This window comes from Stylophora pistillata, chromosome 8 (genome assembly GCF_964205215.1).
Source record: "Stylophora pistillata chromosome 8, jaStyPist1.2, whole genome shotgun sequence".
NCBI lineage: Eukaryota > Metazoa > Cnidaria > Anthozoa > Scleractinia > Pocilloporidae > Stylophora > Stylophora pistillata.
This window is the reverse complement of record NC_142526.1, coordinates 22,519,432-22,540,604: the sequence shown is the minus strand read 5'-3', so window position 1 is coordinate 22,540,604 and position 21,173 is coordinate 22,519,432. Positions and strand designations below refer to the sequence as shown.

General features: G+C 39.4%; 2 protein-coding genes and 1 pseudogene across 2 annotated transcripts; 2 read left to right on the top strand and 1 right to left on the bottom strand.

Moving 5' to 3' along the window:
• The first annotated feature begins 5,671 nt into the window (after positions 1-5,671).
• Positions 5,672-7,146, top strand: LOC148725509 (nodal homolog; annotated as a pseudogene).
• A 2,032-nt stretch (positions 7,147-9,178) lies between these two features.
• Positions 9,179-12,363, top strand: LOC148725508 (uncharacterized). Its single transcript, XM_088729673.1, has one exon. It carries the CDS (start codon positions 9,477-9,479, stop codon positions 10,995-10,997), a length of 1,521 nt encoding a protein of 506 aa, XP_088585799.1. The 5' UTR covers positions 9,179-9,476; the 3' UTR covers positions 10,998-12,363.
• Positions 12,364-15,310: 2,947 nt separating this feature from the next.
• LOC148725507 (uncharacterized) lies at positions 15,311-19,445 on the bottom strand. The gene is made up of 3 exons (XM_088729676.1): positions 18,564-19,445; positions 16,368-18,195; positions 15,311-15,652 (listed from the first exon to the last, which is right to left on the bottom strand). Exon 2 carries the CDS (start codon positions 18,013-18,015, stop codon positions 17,554-17,556), a length of 462 nt encoding a protein of 153 aa, XP_088585802.1. The 5' UTR covers positions 18,016-18,195; positions 18,564-19,445; the 3' UTR covers positions 15,311-15,652; positions 16,368-17,553.
• Positions 19,446-21,173: the final 1,728 nt, after the last annotated feature.

The following is a 21,173-nucleotide window of genomic DNA, read 5'->3' as shown; positions in this document are numbered from 1 at the left end:
TTTTAGTGCGAAAGATTTCATATGACTGCATGAGATGCTTCCCAATTCCAAGTAAATCCTGTCAGTATAACTTAATAGGGACATCTGCAGGACACTTATCATATTCTTAAGGGATAAAATTTCTCGTCTGAGCACCAGTATGAGTATGGGAGAGCACGTTCTCCTTAATCGTCTCTATTGGCCTTGAAAATTTTTTCACAAGCATTCCGAGGGGGATTTTGTTTAAAGTTCTCTTCACCTGCAAGACGTTGCATCTTCAACCGAACAAACGAACGTAGTGAGAAAAAATCATTGCCGACGAAAAGAAATTTGTGTTACAGCTGAGCCGGCTTCGTTCAGTATTAAAAGGTCTTCAGAAAACAAAAGCTTTTTTTGACAAAGGAAAGAAAAAGAAGTACTGAATGGTTCTTTGGTCATTCCTCTTTATCCGACAGGTGATCGTTTCCTTCAGGGTTTTAAATCCCGTAGCTTAGGAATGAGAGTTGTCATACGAAGAGGAGATCGTAAGACGGTACTATTCTCTCAGAGTGGGTGTTTTGATGATGTACGACTTAGTGGTGTTAAGCAGTAATAAGTGTTCTTAGGGTAAGGCGATCAGGAACAGCTGAGAAAACGCTTAAAGAGAGTACGTCAAAATATGATAGCTTTTTATTCGATTTCGTCTCTATAACTCATGAAAAATTTCAACAGAATCATTGCAGAGGTAGGGTTGTTGAAATTATTAGTTCAGAAAGGACAGTTCTGGAGGCTGGGGCAATAAAATTACATCAAAATACATTGCAGCTTCACCAGTCAAATATCCGGTGCAAAGAAGGGTATTTTCTCTCGGAGAAAGAAAGCTTACTTATGGTATCCGAGAGTCTGTGGGGGGTAAGACGATTAGGAAGCAACCTGACTTGCATGGATTCCATTTTTATGACAACTCTACAAAAACTAGCTTAAACTTTCGATCCTTCAGTAGGTTTTTTTTTTTCGAATGAAATAAGGGTGCAACACAATTTGTTTCGCACAAAATAACTGTAATGTATAATATGGTTTGGTGCGATGTAGTCAGTCAAAAGGAAAGACTATCCAAGGAACAAAAGGCATTTTTTTGTTCAGAGAATGCTATTATTAGAAAAAAGATTCTGATGCTCTCAATTCAGTTTACAGTTACTTAAGAGCAACAAAACATCATGGTGTCAATTTTATTTTAATTGATTCACTGTGATAAGACTGTTTCTCTGCACTGTGCACGCACGGCACATATCTTCTGACAGGAGCAATTTATCTCCTATTCCTTTAAGACCAGTTGGTGAGAACCGTTCTAGCAACCTGGTGACAGATCTGCTCACCTCTTTACAGGAATGTTCCCCTGAGCAATACGATAATAATAATATTTGTGCTCTTAATTTTTTAGTGACAACTTTGAAAGTCCGGGGACATAGTTGATAACCTAGTTAGATTATGGCTTTATCCAACAAATTACTTATCACCTGTCCCCCTTGCATCTTCCTTAAAAGGTATAGTATATATAAAAGCTGCCTTAAGGCAGTAAAAACACATCTTTTCTTAATTAGTTTCCCAAAATAGTGTAACACCATGATACAATCAGCAAGCTCGTGGATACTTCGAGGTTCGAAAACGAAATGATCGTGAAACTTCCTAACCATATTTGGGGTTTAGGGGATGGAGAGATGAAGTGCTTAGAGAAGGTGTCGTACTTGGATTAACTCTCTTTGGGATTATTCTATTCCGGCGAGGTAACCCTTTTGTATATAAGAGGTGAAATATTCCTCCTGAGAGCGGGAAAGAATTTACCAAGACAAGGAGAGTTCATAACCCTTGGAAGAGAGCTATAATCTCTCAGAGTTTCATGGTTTAAGTTAGAAATGGGATTCCGTGCGAGAAGTTCGTAATTTAAACTAGTTTTACTCAATTATGACGTGACAAGGTAACAATATGTCTCAGTGTGAACTCTGAGTTTCGGCTCATCGAAATCAATGATTTGTTACTGTGAGTGATCAAGACTATTTTCTTTGAAGAGAATGATGAAATTGTCTTAGTTATTCAACTAATTGACTCGCTGCCGAATGTTGATACAGTACCCAATACGAAATACAAAACTTCAAGGTTCAATGAGTTACAATGAGTAATCGGGGAGTATTGAACTCTAACCCTTTTGGCATCGTCCTTCTTTCTGAATTCTTATGCGATAGAAACTTTGACTGAAAACTGTTTGGTAGATAAGTTCGTTCTCTGCAGCAAACCGGCAATTACTCACCAAAAACGGTGAGTCTAATGACAACCTCCCCTCTCAAACTGATAATTCCATTCAATTTCTCAGAAGAGCGCTAAGTGGATAAGCAATTTTCAGTTCTATTTTTGATGCATCAGGGATAGTATTATTCTAGATGATGTTTCTGGGATTCAGTTTTACCCAGTCTCTGATAATGGCTTCAATGCCTATCAGGGAAATGGAAACTACAATACAATCTAGACAAGCCTAGTAATTATTCGCTGATGAAGGCTTCCCTTATCAGGAAGATAGAGATTGATACAACCTGGTGATGGCAAAAGAATGTGCTGCATTCCAGCCTAACGGATGCCAAAGAAATTCTGGTATTTCCACATGGGAAATATTTCGAGGAGTGACTAACACTGTTGAACAGGCCTACAGGTGTTACTAAACAGTCCGTCATAATTACCTAGATTATTGCATTTCAAAAGGTAAACGAAAAGATGCACTGAGTTGTTTATTTTTTTTCGAGTAAGGTTGTTAATATTGTGATAGGAAGCCATTTATGGAAAACAGTTTTCACAAAATTCCGCAGACAAGGCTGAGTTCTCTGGTTAGTTCTATGTTGTTGTACTCAGACGTAGAAATTAATAATAATAATAATAAATAATAAAATCTTTATTACCGTGTCAATGTATTTAGCTCATAGAGCTAATTGGGGACACCTACTTTTACTAAATTAATAAAAAAAAAAAAAAAAAAAAAACTATGTACAGTATCATAATAAGTAACAATACAGCCGATAAACTATGCATTAAAATTTTAAAATATTTAGAAATATCAACAGTGTTCAGATAACATAAAAATACTTGTACCATGCAGATAATTAAAAAAAAAAAAAAAAAAAAAAAAAAAAAAATCACGTGCTGCAAAGATTGCAGCAGTTGCCACTGTCTTCCACTAGGCTGACCAGGTCAACTCTACGGATTCTAGTTTTAAAGATACTAAGGCTTGGTAGTTCACGCATACCATTTTCTAATTTGGACCAGATATATGGTCCTTGATACCTTAGTGTGTGTTTACCATAGCGTATAGTGTTAAATCGTGGTATTTCAAAGTCACTATTCCTAAAGTTATAACGAGTACCCTTTCGAGTAAATATCTCAGATATGTAGCTGGGTACTAGATCGTTCTTTACTTTATACATTAGTGTTGCTATGTCCTGTAAGCGTCTATTATGAAGCGTAGGTAACTTAGCACGCTTAAGAAGTTCCTCATATGTCTCTGTTGTTGTTTTGAAGAATTGATTATAAAGAATTGATTACAAAGAACGTCCGTCACTTCATGTGAAGGCTACGGTCTTGTTAGTAGGCTTTATCGTCGACAAAGGGACCTGACATTTTCGCTGAGATTTGATCAGTAATAAATTGATAAATGATAGTCAACCCCACCTGAACCAGACTTTACAACATAGTTAGTGAAAAATCTTTCAAGTCTTCTTCGATCGCAACGACACTAAGAGGTGAAGAAACTACCAAAGCTAAGTTGTTGAATCATTATCTCAGAATACCTATAGATCTGTAAGAATACCTCTCAAGTATGATACAAAAGATTTTGGGATGGAATGCCTCACCAAATTCTAACAACTACAGCTTATTATGGAGAAGCTGTTCCCCATAGGAATACACTAACCCAGCTCTTTAACCCTGGTTGATCGATTCACGCTTGGTAATTCTTACCTCCAGATTCTTCTGTTAAAATAAAACTTTGCACTTATAATTAAGATTAAAACAAGAACAGTTCTTCTAATTGGGCAGCAGTAACATAGAAATCGGTTTGTTTCAATATCATACGTATGTGAGTACTTCAAGTCTCGAAAAGCTAACTCATGAAACAGATAAAAGGAACATATAATAGGTGTGTGACCGGTATTTTTGTTCTGCTCTTAAGTTTCAGTCAATTGAAAATCGAAGTTCCCACCAATCAACACAAATGTGTGTGTGGAAACGGACGAGGCAAAATTACGGATCTTAGGTCAACTTTCCCCGAAGAATGGGTGATGATTCTGTTGAGGGGGTCATAATTCTCTTGTTTACTGAAAAGTGAGATATCTCTTTAGGAGGTAAGATTTTTTGAGCTAAGAAGAGGTGATTTCCTTCCAGAGAGGACTATCAAATCTCAGAGTAGAGAGTTCCTAGCGTCCTTTTGAGATTAATTTGCTTTGTGCTTTGCAGTGTCCAAAAGTCCTTGGGGTTAGACGAAAAACATCAAAGGAAACAGGCCTAAAAACAGAGAATGCTCGTTCACTTTGTTTTTGTAACGATTAGGTAATGAACCTTTTGATGGGCAATGAATGGCAAATAAAAATAAAACGTATACCAGGGAAACAGTTTCCTTGACAAGAAAGATTGTAAAAAAGGTTTCTCGAATTTCATTTGATCTTTGTGAAAGAACGGTTAATGACGGAGATATCCTGTGCACGTAAAAACCTTATTGATCGAACTATGGAGATCACTCGACAGGAGAGGAGCACATGATTGTTGTGACCCTTCGCGGGAAGACTTGTGGTTCTCTTTGCAAGGAGAGAGTGGCAGTCAGCTCTAACCTCCCAGAAGTTACGTCACCACGCTTCATTGGGTATAACAGACTCGGTCAGTTATGAAGCTGAAGCGACCACAAAAGGGCTTTACAATGATATGATAACAAAATGTCTCAGTAAAAAGATATCCTAAATCGTACATAATTTAGCTTATTAGCCTCAATCTTAAGTCGCTATGAAGCATCTACTCTTTATTCAAAAAGGGAGTGTGACATGATGATAGTTACTCTCCTGATTAACTTGTTGCCCTCATACAAGGATTAGCTATTTATAACACATTCAAATAAATACTTAGCGTGACAATCTAAACCAACGATGCTTCATAAGATCCAAATTGGCATCTTAGCACGTTGTTCCTTTTCTCACTCATAGACCTCCTCTAAGCGGTGTAGATTACAAAACAAAACTTCAAGAGTAAGGGACCAGGTTTCTTTGTTTAAATTAATAATAACAAACTAGATAATAACATAGGCAAAAAGCCTTTTTCACATTTTTACACATCAGCTTATTTGGCTCAATCTGTAGTTACTGTGAGGCATCTTGCCTTCATTTGATAAGGGAGAGTAACATAACAGCTGGTCTTTTTATTATGTTGATGCCCTCATACAAAGATTAGCCATTCAAAGCATATAACAGTACTTGGAACGACAAACAGGAGCTCTCAGCCAACATTGCGTAATCGTCATAATTGGCATCTTCTCCGGTTTTTCTTCTCTTACTCTTTTTGCAAGACCTCCTCTAAGCGGTTTAGATTTCACAACAAAACTTTAAGAAAGGGATAAATGTTCTTTGTTTTGAATAATAATAATACAGCCACATAGGCAGTGACGGTTTTTGATATGATCTTGGCTCATGTTCTAGAATATGATGACAGTAAGGTGCCAAGTTAATTTTTCGTCAGCCAGTGCACTGGGGGTATTCAAAGGATAGTCACTAAGTGTGGATAGTTGCTTCACTCTTCAATATGTTGCAGCCATTCTTCTTCCTTTTGATGTTGGTGCTCTATCTTCTGAGTTCGTTTGCGCATGTAAACGCGATTGCAATCCAAAAACATTCAGCGCGGAAAAGCTCGCTCACTGAAGAGATCGAAAACTCATCAGAACCTGAGGGTCCAAACGGAGCGTCTTCTCAGTCTCAAGGAGATTGTAAATTAAAAAATTTTAGTTTGCCTATGTTTCGGTTTTTTTAGACGCGAGTAGGAAAAAGTATTGTTTTTCTCGTTGCCATTGTTTTTCTCGTTGCCATGTTCCCACCAATAACGTAGCTCCATTCTCTGCCTTTAAAAGCACACACAACCCACAATTCCTCTATTCGCTCCGACGAAGGGCTAACGCTCGAAACGTCAGCTTTTGTAATCGTTACGGTGGCCAATTTACCACTTCAACTTTGTTGATATATCCAAATTAGGAAAAAGTAAGACTTGCGAGAAACGGTAACATCATTTTTCTGAGATAACGGTTTAAAACGGTTTTCTAGGTGAATCTTAGAATCAAAAGAACTGTTGAATGAAAAATAATCATTTTTTTCCAATGGAATGTAAACAACCTTATCAGAGTCTGAACTACTTTTCATGACATGACCAAATTGTGCTTTTATTTAACTAAGAAAAAGACTAGAAAAAGAAATGGCTTTAAAATTGCACCATCTACTTCTCCATTTCATCTAGCTTCCAGTGCCTCTCAAAATAAGATTCATGTACTGAGAACGAAGATTTCATCCTGAGAAAGTTCCTGAAGATAAAGCCGGTGAGCACGCCTGCCGAAAAGTGGATAGGATGATCAACTCTGTAGACGTTGGCATCTTGCATCCTTCCAGCTTCAATGCTTATCAGTGCGTTGGGAAATGCAACATAAAGCAACTTCAACATTTCAAAAACTATGCGCGGGTAATGGCGATTCTCAACAGGAAGAATAAAGTAAATTCGACAGATGGCATGGTCACCTGTTGTGTGCCAGTCAAACTGCGGCCAATCAGATTATTGTTTTGGAACAAGCAACATTACGTTCCTTTGATGAAATGATTGTCGAAGAATGTGGGTGTTACCAAATATTCCATTAAGGCAAACGAGACAACATTTTTGGGTTGTTAAATTAAGGCAGCTTTATGCTAGATAAGAGAATTATTTGGCAGTAGAGTAGTTTAGATCAAAGGTACGATAGTGTTAATTACTTTGCTAATTCAATGACGTTGAGAAATCCAAGCAAGTCTAACTTAGTTGTTATTTTGAATTAGGCGCTACAACGTTAGAGTAGAAGAACTTTTATTGCATACAGCTGACAGAGACAAGGATAAGTTTTTTTTAGGGCTTACTGAATAATCTTTTTTATTATCGAGGCATGCCTTTCTGTTCAATTGCTTACTGACAGTAAGCTTATTCACCAACAGTAAACCTCTATCCCTGCAAAATGATCTTTCACGGAAAACTCCCCAGATATTTAATGAGTGTTTGCGTCCCACATTTCACGCTATTTGCTTAAAGTTTCTCGCTGTTGTGACTTGCTTATTTAAGTATTGATTTCGTATTCGTAACCTTTCAGTGATTCAAATTCTTGCTGGAGCATATACAAAGCTCTATTGGAATAGAATCTTTTGATTTGTGATGCGCAATTAAGGGTTAAGAAACAATAAAGAAAACACCGAGCAGTGAAGAAATTTTAAACGAAATGAAGCCGAAAAGTGGAGGAAAATGGATTTTCCGAGACTTGGTATTTTTTTTTTTTTTTTTTATCATTAGGGGGCCAGTTAAAGGATTTTGGTCAGAGCACGCTAAAATTTACCTGAATCTCCGCCCTTCTCTTCTTCCTTCATTGGCAGTTAATTGGTTGTCAATTTCTATAGTCCTCTTTTATATTATGTTAGCAACTACTGGTGCCCGGCTCTATTACCCCTGAAAACCATGTGACGCCCCCACGTGGTTAGTTAAATTGCGATTGTTTGTAGTTTTGCATCTTATCAGTTGAAGTAAACTGATGAGCAAAACTGCTCCCCCTCCACCTCATCGGCTGTTAATTAGCAATCAATTTTCTATCCTTTATATTCTGTTGGCGACTACTGGTTCCCCCTCTTAATCCGCCCCCCTCCCCCCACGAGTACCATGTGATCGTGATCCCCTATGGATGGCTAAGTTGTGATTGGTTGTAGTTTTGCATCCCATCAGTCGCAGTGAAGCAAATTCCAGAATACTTTCGATATTCAATCAGAAATTGTTCCATTTTCATGTTATTTTATAGAGGGCAGGTGTCGGTCGATTGCTCTGACATTGTCGGAAGAAGCTTATCATAAAATAAGCGCTCTTCCGATCAGCGAAGCTCAGGAAATGTCTCGATTTATACCGATAGAGAACTGGAGAAGCCGTATCCTTTTCAAGTCACACCTCTGGGTCCAAATTATAAATTTGAATTTTGAAAAAAAGTGATGACTGTAATAAAAATTTTAGTTATGATGGATATATGAAGTTCATATATTTTGAACTGCGGTTATAGATACGTATGATGCACGATCCTCGCAGTGGAGAGCGCTATTTATGCAATAGCAAAAATCAGACCTTCTTTTTTTTTTTCAGGTCTGATTTTCGCTATTGCATAAATAGCGCTCTCTACTGCGAGGATCGTGCATCATACGTATCTATAACCGCAGTTCAAATAAATATGAACTTCATATATCCATCGTATCTGATTTATCATCACGGGTCTATTACGAATCAACTTAACAGCCTGCTCCCAGTTGGCTTGTTAGCTCAATTGGTAGAGGGCTGCACTAGTATCGCAGAGGTCAGTGGTTCGAATCCCATACAGGCCTGATTTTTTTTTTTTTTCAGTACTGATTTTCGCTATTGCATAAATAGCGCTCTCTACTTCGAGGATCGTGCATCATACGTAAAAATTTTAGTGATACCTTAAAGTTTATTGGTGTCTACATTGCCTCTGTGTATTGATGTTGAATATCGAAGTTTTGTTTTCTTTGTTTTATCTTTTTATCAAATTTTCGATTGTTTCTTTTGTTTCGTTTTTCCTCAGTTTGTTTTAGTCTTTTACTGCTTGCCGGAGAAGACGAAGTTGCTCAATTCCGTGTTCTCCGGCAAGCAGTAATTCTCAGCCCCTCCATTGTCATACTCCACTTCCAAAGTTTATTCCTTACTCCTCCAGAGTGGGAATAATAATAATAATAATGATAATAATAATAATAATAATAATAATAATAATAATTGTTAATAAGAATGTTTAATAATTGATCGACCGAACAGTTGCGTTGGATTGTCATAGGAGGAGGCGTAATTTAAGCGTGGTCTGGATTGAAGTTAAAAAGGCGTACGATTCTGTAGATCATAGTTGGTTGAATGGGGAGATGACGTTACACAGGTTTCCCACATGGTTGTTTAAAGTCATTGCTAAACTGTGTAAGAGCTGGAACACAAAGGTAGTGGCGATCACAAGGGAAGGGAGACAGACCTCCGAAAGGATTAAGTTCAACAGAGGGTTACCACAGGGGGATGCATTGTGCCCGAGGCTGTTCACCGTATGCTTGAACCCAGTGGCATGGAAGATCAGAGCCGCTGAAGGATACCGGATGTCCAAACCTATTAACAGCAAGGTTACGGGACTCTTGTATATTGATGATATCTAGATCTTCGCTGCATCGGAGAGTAAGCTTGAACGGGTTATGAAGATGGTTAAGTCATCTATGGTGGATGTGGGGCTTCAGTGGAACCTAAAGAAGTGTGCGGTGGCCCATGTGAAAAGGGGGGTACAAGTGACTGCTTTCTCAGGGGGGAGAGTTGTGGAGTCGACTAGAATACCATGTCTCGATGATGGTCAGCGGTGCAAGTTCCTTGGAGTACTTGAGAGTGTTAGGCAGGAGGATAAGTTGGTCCTGGAGTGTGCAGCAAGAGAGTATCTCAGACGATTGTCAGTTATTTGGACAAGTCCCTTGTCCGATTATAATCGGGTGGTAGCTTCAAATCAGTTTGCATTGCCTGTTATTTTATATGTTACGTGGACACAACAGTGGCCGGTGATGGAACTTAAGCAGATCGATAGGGAAGCGCGCAAGATTGTTGTCGAGAGTGGGGGTAGACACCCATGTAGTTCGAATGCTTTGTTGTATATGCCAAGAAGTAGTGGAGGGCGGGGATTGCGCTCTGTTGAAATGGAGTACAAAGCCACAAAAATCAAGGGTGCAATCAGACTCCATGGTAATGAAGATCGTGCACTGGGAATGGTACGGGAGTTTGAAGAGCAAGCGGCGAGGATGGGGCGTAGGTCAATTTTTAAAGAAGCGGCTAAGTGCGCGGAGGAGTTGGGGCTGGAGTTGGATTTGGAACACGCGCAAGGGATCAAGAAAGAGGTGCGGAGGTGCCAAATTGAGAAGTTAGAGGATGAGATCAGAAACCAACGGTGGCAAGGGCGTCTAGTGACTACTAGGCTGGAGGATGAGAGTTTGAGTGCCGATGGGTGTTTCTGGTGGCTCACAGAGTGGAAGAACTGCCCATCACACACAATTGCTGGACTCGTCGAGCTATACGAGCAGCTATTGCCAACGCGAGTATACACGAGTCAGAAGACCCACACAAGCGGAGAAGGCGAGATGAGGTGCAGATTATGCGGCAAGGCTCCAGAGAGTGTGGCACATATCTTGTCAGGATGCAGTGCACTGGCCCAGAGCAAGTATCTCTCTAGACACGACGCTGCACTGAAGGTACTGTTTTACCAACTGTTGTATGATGAGGGATTTATAGACGAGATACCACCCTGGTACTCACCCGACAAGCCGAAGCCCGTGTATGAGTCAGAGAATGTTAAAGCTTATTGGGATGTCCCTATATATGCTGATCAACAAGAGGTCAGATGCAATAGGGTGGATGCACGCATTGTAAATCATACGTGCAAGAGAGTTGTGACGCTGGAAATGAGCTGCCCGTGGGTTAACAATCGGACAAGAAAGGATGAAGAGAAGACACTGAAGTACGGACCCCTTCGATGGGAACTAAGGCAGCAGTTCCCAGGCTACGAGGTGAAGCAATATAACATCATTATGGATGCCCTCGGGGGGTGGTCACGGGAGCTGGATGTGATGATGCGCGAGCTGGTGGGAGGCAGAAGCACAGACGTACTGCGAAAGATGCAGAGGGCAGTGCTCTCGGGCACGGTGAATATTGCCCGGACTTTCAAGGTGGCAGTTTGACTTTCTGTTAGAAGGAGGACCGTAGACACAACGGAAAAGCTTTTTAGGATTAGTTAATGTACATTTATCTTTTTACTCCATGGCTCACAGGTTACGGTTTTCGCCCTGTGCTGCCTAATTAGAATGTAGCATTCAGTTGATTTCTCTGCGACATAATAATAATGTAATGATAATATTTATTGATTTACATTGCGCAAATATGAATCCAGAGAAAAAAACTTTTCATCTGCGCATTACATTGACTCAACAAATCCTGAAATCCTAAACATATTCCAATTAACAAAAAGTCTTATTTACAATAACTAATTAATCTTTAAAGTATTATATACAAATCCTTCTTTATGAAAAGAATAAAAACAATAAATTAGCTAGGAAACGCCTTCTGGAATAAATGAGTTTTAAGAGCCTTCTTGAAAGCATTAACCGAAGATATATTTCTAATAAAAAGGGGAAGATCGTTCCATAATTTAGGGGCAGCCATATATATAAAAAAAAAAGAATCTCACTTCGGCACCATTCTATCGATCTGTGTAAGGTTCTGTTTTCGGCTTTACGAAAAATCCCTTCCAGTTAAACGACCGGCATGGGATATGCCAGCCTCTAAACGCGGAAAAAAATGTGTTCAATCTCTGAAAGATCGGCTGAAACCTATGATGATTTCTAGTGAATCACTTACTAGCTTTAATTCAATCTAAGTTCAAGTGCATATTGTCTGATTTGTCAATTCAGTTTCCAAGATGTTTTATCAGGCTATAGAGCCTGCATGTAACAAGTCTTGTCATAAAAGCAATAAAACGCATTTTTCCCTGGCTTTATAACGTGATAGAGCCACTCGTGGTGTTGGGAGAACACGAGGAAAGCTTATAAATCACGAGCCAAAGGCGAGTGATTATTACAAGCTGTCATCGTGTTCTCCCGTCAAGTAGCTTAAATATTTTTATTTTAATTCACAGAGCTTAATCAGCGATATATCTCCTCAAGCAGAAACAGTTGACAAGTGACCAAATCTGGAAAAATAAGCCTGGAGGAAGGTAAAATAACCAATAGTAACGGAAGAAAAGACGAGAGAGGACATCGCAGCAATAGCCAATCGATGGAATGTGCTTTGCAAAGACGCCGTCGACAAATGCACCAGGTAAAAGAGACACTGGTCGCCTATCAAAACGTTATATTAATTTACTGTGTTAGTTACTAGATTTAACTTTTGCAAGAATTACAAGACCATGAATAACCGTCATTCGACACATCACTGATGAAGTACATGTACCATGTTTAGCTCATCAAACGGCCACCCCAGTCACCTCCCATCTGAATTTTCTTCATACCGGGGATCTTCATCAAATATGGATACCTTTTACACTCGACGTTTCGTCTCTTTGGGCTTATGAAGGTATCCTAAATGGAATCAAACATCACCTTTTATCTTATTTATTTCGGTATCGAAGCGTTTGCTCTGGAGATGCAAACTGAATATTCCAAGTTAGATTTGTGGATGAAAAATGCTGAAATCGCGGATTCATTGCTTATGGAATACGACCCATATGCAGATCAACCGCAAAAATTGGGAACCACGATTACAGCTGTGAGGTTACAGCTTCATGAAAACCAGGTGTGTATCGTTATACAGACCTGTACGCTAGTACGCAAAACAGCTAAGTTTCATCATGTTTCAACTTCTTCATGGATCGAGACCACAACGCTTTTTTTGTTTGGTTGTTACTTTGTTGCTGTCGTTCTTGTTAATGCTTTCACTCATTAAACTGGAGAAGGTGGAATAAAACAGGCAATAGTTAGTGTTTTATCCTACCAAAAATTTAACCAGGATTTAACAAATTCGCTTTTAAAACAATTTTTGATCGAAGGGTCGGGAGAGTTGCCCAACGTGCTTGGCCTTGTGAACACCATCATGAGAAGCTACTTGAGACGTCATCATGATGTTTTCTTCCTGGTGGAGTAACCTGGGTCAACCTTTAAGCTCCTGAGAGTGCCCCCGAGTTTGGAGACGTTAGGTAGCTTGTAGGGTCTTGACTCTCAATTCTGCATATAAATAGATTGAAGCATAACTTGCGCCGATGATCTGACATTTTTTCCCCTTTTGTGAAAAAATAAACAGTTTCATAAACGGTTTCATGGAACTCAACTGCAGCAAGCTAATCATTACAGAGACGGCAATGGCCAATAAAACAAGCGTGACCCTTTAAAGCTATAAAAAATTGATGGCGCTTGAGTCCTTGGAGATCACGTCTGAAAAAAAGGCTTTAGAACCTCATAGGGAGCCTCTCCGGAGTGCACCTTGATAGAGCCTTTGTTGTTTTAAGTTGAGCACGTATGTAGTGACCTAACAAACTTCATATTTCTGAGAAGCTTTATTCAAAAAGACGCTAATCGTGTAACTAAAACTCTGTGAGTTTACTTCAAAGAACACTCCCCGGATCGGTTTACAGTGGTCTCGTCCCTTAGCACTACATAAAGTAAATACTTGAAGTACTTTAGATAATTCTATAGTACAAGAAGACCTGATTTAGTAATATTAACTATAAAGAGTGCAACGACATCTTAGACTGTAGTTTTATATTCGTGTAATTCGTGCACTGTGCGAAATTACAGAATCTCATAAGCTAGACCGCATTCGCGAAAGACTCACAATAACAGTACTATTTTCCTTCTCGGCTGCCGCCACTGTCATCTTTCCCTTCAAAACGTGACTTCGAATCAATACGAAACAGTCAGTGTGAATGGTATGGTTGCTGACTTTAAACTCGTAATTCGTAGGAAGATAAAGGGGTAGCCTAGCCTAGTGCTAGTGCTAGCGATAGCGCATTTAACAAAAGGGGTAGCCTAGTGCAGTACCTGTTATGATTTTCACGTTCATTTTTCAGCGAGCGCCTACGTGTATTTTCCGTTAGATGACTCACATCAGATTCTAAACCCTGGATATGTTGTGGTACCGGTATTTTTAGCTGTAAACTTGTTTGTCAGTTTCAGTCATACATCAAACATTGTCATATTTAATAAAAAAGAAATCACAAAGAAAGAAAGAAAAAAAAGAAAGGAAAGTGAACTTATAACCAAGAATTAAATGAAACCTATACAGCCATACAACAACCTAATACACCTTTATAAGATATTTGTCACATTCCTAACAAACCCTTAAACAACTTCTCCTCTCCGTTATTGTTGTAACGGTTTAATGTTTACACTACAGCTGTGTACTACAGCATATGTATAACTTATACAACAACCATATTCACCTTCATAAAATGTTTGTCACATTCACAAGAAACACTAATGACAACTTCACCTCCCAGCTAAAGTTGTAAATGTTTAATGTTTAAAATAGCGTCGATGTCTATTTTTTGACCCTGGCCTTGACCCTTATTACTTGATTTGATTGACAGGGAGTCTTCCTTATGAAGGTATTAAATAATCAGTTAGCGACACTAAATACCATTCATATCACATGTCATGACTTGCTGCCTATGGCCACGCACTTTCTGTCCCATTCCTGGGTATTAAGCGACGATAACATGAAGTCTGCAACATCGGCTCTTGGTATGCACCATGACGTGTTTGGGACAATCTGCCCTTCTTGCACTGCGTAATCTCCTTTGGCTGGACCTGATCAAGGAGATAAAGCCTTATGGATCTCTTGCTGGCAGGAATTACAAATTTAGCCGCGAGTGGAATTATATTTTATCATTTGACTGGTTCCACACTGACTAGTAAGTTAGGCTTTTGAAAGATCTGTGGATGTTCTTCCTTTTAGGCACCGAACGAGCTAGTAACTTCCCTGATCCTAAGTTCTCCAAGAGACTAAAAGGTCGATCAGCTTAGCAGACGGAATCCTAGTAATTTACCCTGCCGGAGGTTATCACGATTACTGAGGCATTGCATCCATTTTGAAATCACTTATGATTCTTGCAATCTGATTGGCTCTCACCGGTGCGATTTATCCATAAATCGTACCATTCAAAGCTCTGAATCGCATCTTTTTCCCAGCCAATGAGACAGCTTTACTACAACACAAAAACTAATCAAATTCCAAGGCTTATTTAAGGAAATCAATCAAATTTCAGGAAAATGAGTGACAACTTTTGCAACTTTTTACAAACCAGCTCAATATACTGAATCAATAAATCAATTGCGCAGACTAAAACAAACTTTTATGGAGCAACTGAATCTTGGTTTTCAGATGAAATTGCACCCCACTCAGTTCAACATCCATTATTAACAGTACTACTAACTCACCCTGGATTGGACATTATGACATTGCCAGTGAAACTCCCCCCCCCCTTACTCCACCCTACCCAACAGTTTTCTGGTAACAATGTATACTCCAGGGTGGAAAAAGTAGAGAAGTTATTGGATATAGAGAGCCAGGCAAGGCTTAAATCTGGACCTCTACGAATCGTCAGGCCTACAACAACAATTGCAAATCACACAGATTATTATTTAATTCCCCATTTTTTAATTCTGGGAGACGCACAACGGTGTAGTTCAATTTTGTTTCCATTAGCATCCTCTCCATCAGCGCCATGTCATGTATGAATCCGGCCATTATCAGTGGTTTGAGCAAGTACTCCATTATTTTAGGATTTCCTGGTTCTTTCTGAGTGCCCCATGATGTTACGCACACTAATCTCTCCACGTTATTCCTTTACGGAGAAAATAACAATTGAAAGTAAACTATCCTAAGTTTTCTATAAAGATGAATGTGCCACTTTGCCTAGTGAAAAAATGCAATAGAAGACAAGGAAACAAAACGATATTCTCTAAGTATGACGTGAGCAAATGCATTGACTAGCTTTTCACTCGCTCGTTCTGTCTGATCACGATAGATTTGTTCAAAGTCCACGACTTGTTCAATATTGTACGTTGTGGTGTTCACCATTTGTTCCATAACATAACATCGATACATTGTAGCAAAAAATTCCCTTGCTGAAAAAACAAGCGCGCGAAACATAATTAGTCTTTGCATTTGCTCAGGTCAGCAGTGTACACCCGTGGGAAAATAGACACTGAACTGACCAATCAAAGCGCGCACCTTGCTTTGGTTATGTCATGATATTTCTTGGCAGGCTTGTCTTTCTTGGAGAGTGCTTATCATATTAACTTTAAACACCTTCTGACCTCTCTTCTGACACACTCGTGAGAGATGCTTTGGCTTATCGGATGCGTATTAAACTCTGGATTGAAAGCTTTGGGTTCGCGATTTTTCCAGGAGTTTTCATGAAAGATCGTTATGTGCGACGCAACATATGGTATCATTTTCTCACCAATGTCCTAAATTTCCCTTTATATAGATGGATAATTTTGACCCATTCTTTATTAGAACCCTAAGTCTGTTTATGTTCTCAGATTTAAACGTACCTCTCCATCGCTGCTGATATTGACTTCATTGACTCTGAGTACAAGGTTGTGTGTTTAAAGACACTTGTGCCATGCGCACGTAGGCAAGATAACACAGGGTCTTTGCCTTGAAGGATGAGATTTAATGATTCTGAGACAAACACGTCTCCTTTTATGACTTCAAACTTTTCATGACTGTGTAACAAAATGGAGAAGAGGGTCCCCAATAGGGTTCTTCAATCCCGCCATCCCGACCGGAATTTTCCCTCAATCCCGAGATCTCGACGGTTTCTATCGGCTAATCCCGATCCCGGTCATATTTTCTTAATTCCTTACCTCAGAAAAAATGATCCTTGAAGTTCCGTTTCAGATTCCCTCACAGCAAACCCAAGCACTGACTATTACGTTGAATTAGCTGTATCTCTCTGCACTAAAACGATGATATTGTTAATTTGTTTTTCATGACTGGTTTTAAACGAGTTTCGTCAGTCGATGAGTCTTTTTTATGGTTTTTATAGCTGGTTTTTTAGGGTTTTTTTACTTTTTTTCTGTTTTGCCTCTTTTGTTCGATAACACCTGCCCCCCCGGATCACTTCGATCCCTGAAAAAAGTGTCTCTCGGAGATGATAGCGATCAATGAAGAGCATTAAGGGTACATATGATCACGACGTACCATGGCAAATTCACTGTTCACTACACACATGGCAAGTCACCGTCAATCGCAACTCAGAAGACAGTTTGCTAATTCACAATTTTCAGCCATGGCAACATCCACCTGGAAATTCCATAAAATCGAGTACAATTGTGCTCAACAGATACTGAAACATATATTCTTTTCGACCCCAGTTTAACCAGTGCTACATGTTCCGGCTCAAAATGCCGTAATCACCGGTAACCAAAGCGTACTACAAGAGGTTGAAATAAGAGCCTGTATGGATTTCAATTTCGAACGAAAACTATTGCTGTTTTCCTTTGAAAAGCTACGATAAAGTTCGAACCTCTCTAAGTGGTGTCGTTTTTATGTCGCCGAAATGCTTCTTTAAGCCATTTGAGCGATTTTGACGCGTATAAAGAGTACACGTCACTTTATTGTAGCTTTCAAAGGAAAAACAGAGATAGTTTAAATTTCAAATCCATACAAACTCTTATCGTACGCTTTGGTCACCTGCGGCTAAATTAATGCGAAATGTTTATTTGATGATCGTTATCATCTAGGAGCTTCTTTAGCAATTCGCTGCAATGAAACTATAATTCTGCTATTGAAGCGAACAGTTCTTCCGAAACTAGAAACCGTTCCAAGCAAAACAGTTGCCTCGTGATCCAACGACGGAATTCCACCAACATCATCGTTGGCCTCTTCCTTACTAGTAGACTCGTCTTCCAAATCTTCGCTACTGCTTGAATCGTACTCCAGTATGCCGTCTTCCTCGTCTGCTTCCTCGGCTTCGTTTCTCCGTTGTTCCCCGAAGCGTTCAAGGGAGACTGACTCACCCGGTCGCACCTCTTTCTGGTAGAGGTAGGAAGGCAGGGTTCCGGCTCTTGCCATTGTTGTCTCTTGTCTGACAGAGTGCTGACGCACTGCAGCACCAAACGTTTGTGCCCAGTCCCTCATAACTTGTACACACTGTGGTGTCATTGGTACAGCTGGCGAGGGTTGTATAACAGGCATGGCCGACAGAAATATGGCGCGTTCGGACACAGAATACCAAGACTTTGGATTTGTAAAATAGATCGCCGCTCAATGGGTCGTTCTCTTGATACCTTCTGTGGCTGCATTTCCAAAGTTTCTTGCTTAATCCAACACTATTTATAGCCTGCAAAAAGGGCCGCCTCTCGTCGGTTTCGGCTACTGGGGACGTTTAACAAAATAATAAAAACGCATAACTTAGAACCTTTCAATAGCGAATGCCGGAAGGATTAAAAGAAGCGGCTGTATTTAAAAGAAAACAACAATCAACCAAAGAAAAACCCTCAAAATTAGACAGAAACAAACAAGCATGATCTACAGTGAAATGTCTGGTTACTGAGGTCATTGGTTTGTCTGGAAACGTGATAGAAACATGATGCTACACGAAATTGCCCTTTACTCATTACTGATATTAATAGACCATAAAAAAGCGTCATTTTTCATTGTCGAAGTTCTCGCAATTCATTGTCGTCATTCGTATTGTAAAGTTCCAAAAGTCTAAATTAGTAAAGGCAAGAAACAGAACTTACCTAATTGTTTCCCTGACGGACTTTAATGTCTTCTCCTTCCGTGGAAGTTGTTCCCGAAATTTCTCCTTATGAAGAAACGAATTTCCGCTCTTCCCCTTCTCATAAAACAAAGCTACGCAGCTAATAACATCGGCAACATCATTGTCGATGTTAACCGACTTCGCTAGGGCGCGTTAAACTACGCAAACGACAACTTAGCTAGTCTCCCTCGCGTCGAATATCCCACGCGCACCAGGATTTGTATCGGATCAGGATCTGTATAAACTTGACACTAGTAATATCACGGTCAACAAAAAACAAAGGTCACCAAGACATTGTGAAATTGGATTCTCATTACGGCCAAGGTGTTCAAGGTTCACGAAAATAGACCACAGATCACCATAGGGGTCACAGAGCAGCGTGATAGGGTGGTGGAAAACGTGGATGTCAACTAGGTCATTTCTCGGCTATTTCCGACCATTTCCAACGTTAATAAGATGAGCTAGCTAAGATGACAGCTTGATTTTCTTTGTATATTTCAGACTCTGAAATTCCCGAATCCCGGTTTCTTTAAAGCGACATTTCCCGATTCCTGCCTGTTAAAATCGCCAAATCCTGTGTCCCGGTCATAAATACAATCCCGAATCTCGTCCCACTTTTCCTTCAAAATCTCGAATCCCGGCCTTCAAATAAGCCAAATCCCGGATCCCGAAAAACCTATTGGGGACCCTCGGAGAAGGTATCAATCATTGTTTAGAAGCTACTGAGTCTTACGCTGTGCAGATTAAAATGTGAGAGCTAGTTGCGTTAGACAACTTCAGAATTCATTGCACATCTAGAGAAAAAAAAGCAGATGACGATTTGACTAAAATGGGAAATTTTAGTTCCTCCGAGACGTTATAATGTTATCTATTGGTTCGTCTTACGTGTAAGAGATTTCTCTTTTCCTTAGTATGGCCAAATAAACCAGTTTTCTACGCAGTTATGACCGATGAAAGAGGCAAATAAATACTACAGCTCCGACATTCGAGGTAACCGTGAAGGGCTCTTTAAATACAGTTATACATAAAAAAATGTACTTCATAATCGGGAATTAGATGAAAGGCAATCTTAAAAACGGCCAAAATGGCATGTAGAAGATCTAAGACACCGCCTCCTTTGAGAACGCTTGAAGGTACCTTCACTTAATCACCGAAGAATACTGAAAAAAATTTTGTTTTCATTACCTGTTTTTTCTACGTTTCCAATCAATTTCGTTAAGTTGAAACGAGAACATTTTGTACAAACCTTACATACGATAGTTGTGTGATATCAGAGCTGGCGTGACCTTAGTCACGCAGTGTTAATGTAAATTTAATCTTCATTATTTTCTCTTACAAAATGGTCTGAGGTTGTCACAAAAGAAAAAGACATAAGGAGCAAGTGCTATTATCACGTGGGGTTTCCCATAGATGCTTTAAGTTCAGATCCAAGTAACTCTAAAACAAGGAAACGTCTGTGTTCAAGTCACTCTGTTTCTCTGTCTTAAAATCATTCGTGTGCTGTACAATGGATTTCGATTCCGATAAATTTGTTTCGGTCTGATATCATCGATTTGCTTTACAAGTTATGTCCACTGTTAATGTTTAAATTTGAGAACCACAGTAGTAAATGGGTCACTGAACCATCCATGTTCTCAAAGGTTCGCCAGTCACGATACCAGAGATTTTAGTGAAAAATAAAGAGTCCATTTGCACACCTGATGTCGAATTTGTCCGGACTCCTCACCACAGCGGACACAAAGTGACCTTTTGTCAATGCGTTTTGTACCAAATGACGTCCATTTGGCCCTGAAACCCCAAAGATCACCAGCTTAGGAAAGATTAGTTCAGCACCCATGACGAATTAATGACCATTAGGTTGAGTAGTGTTTACATTTTACTTTCTATGTTGTGAAAGACGACGCAATGTGTCGCAAATAGAAACCGGAAAAAGTACTCCTCAACTTATCATATTTGAGGAGTTATCTCGATACCTCATTTTCTCTAATCGGAACATTAAGAAGGACTTTCACCTTTGATGTTTAGCATTTTTTAGTTGAGGAGAGAGCAAAACTTTTGTAGGACAGCCTTGAAACTTGACATATGACTTTTGCCTCCTGTAAGTTCAGTCTCATTTGTAATCCATCAATTACACAGTCACATTAATCTTGGAAACTAGTTAAGTTTCAAAGGATAAATAGCAGACAATGTGTGGTAATCTCTGAATTTTTAGATTTCAAGCCATACTTAGGAATATGTGATTATGTGAAAGAGATGGGCTTAGATCCACAAGACCTGAGAATAAAAGCTCTGCAATTCATTAAAGTTTTACCAGGTTCTCTCGGAATTGGTTTCATTCTTCTTCATTTCCCTTATAATCACACGGAGTTGGAGAGAGTCACTCAGTACCTAATGCCTCAAAAAGTGTCTAACTTGATCTTAATCTGTTAAACTATAAGCTTAATCAGTTAAACTATAAGCACGAGGTGAGATTCCATTTCTCACGAAAGGTAAAAGTATAAAGCCGAATTTAAACCAGTCACACGATGGTAAGTATAATTGTCTCTTATCTCTCTTTATACTCTCGACACTTCGAAAGCTTCCCCAACCG

Bases quoted from the DNA above. Each gene is read 5' to 3' on its own strand.
- LOC148725507 (XM_088729676.1), bottom strand. From the start codon at position 18,015: ATGCCTGTTATACAACCCTCGCCAGCTGTACCAATGACACCACAGTGT.
- LOC148725508 (XM_088729673.1), top strand. From the start codon at position 9,477: ATGAAGATGGTTAAGTCATCTATGGTGGATGTGGGGCTTCAGTGGAAC.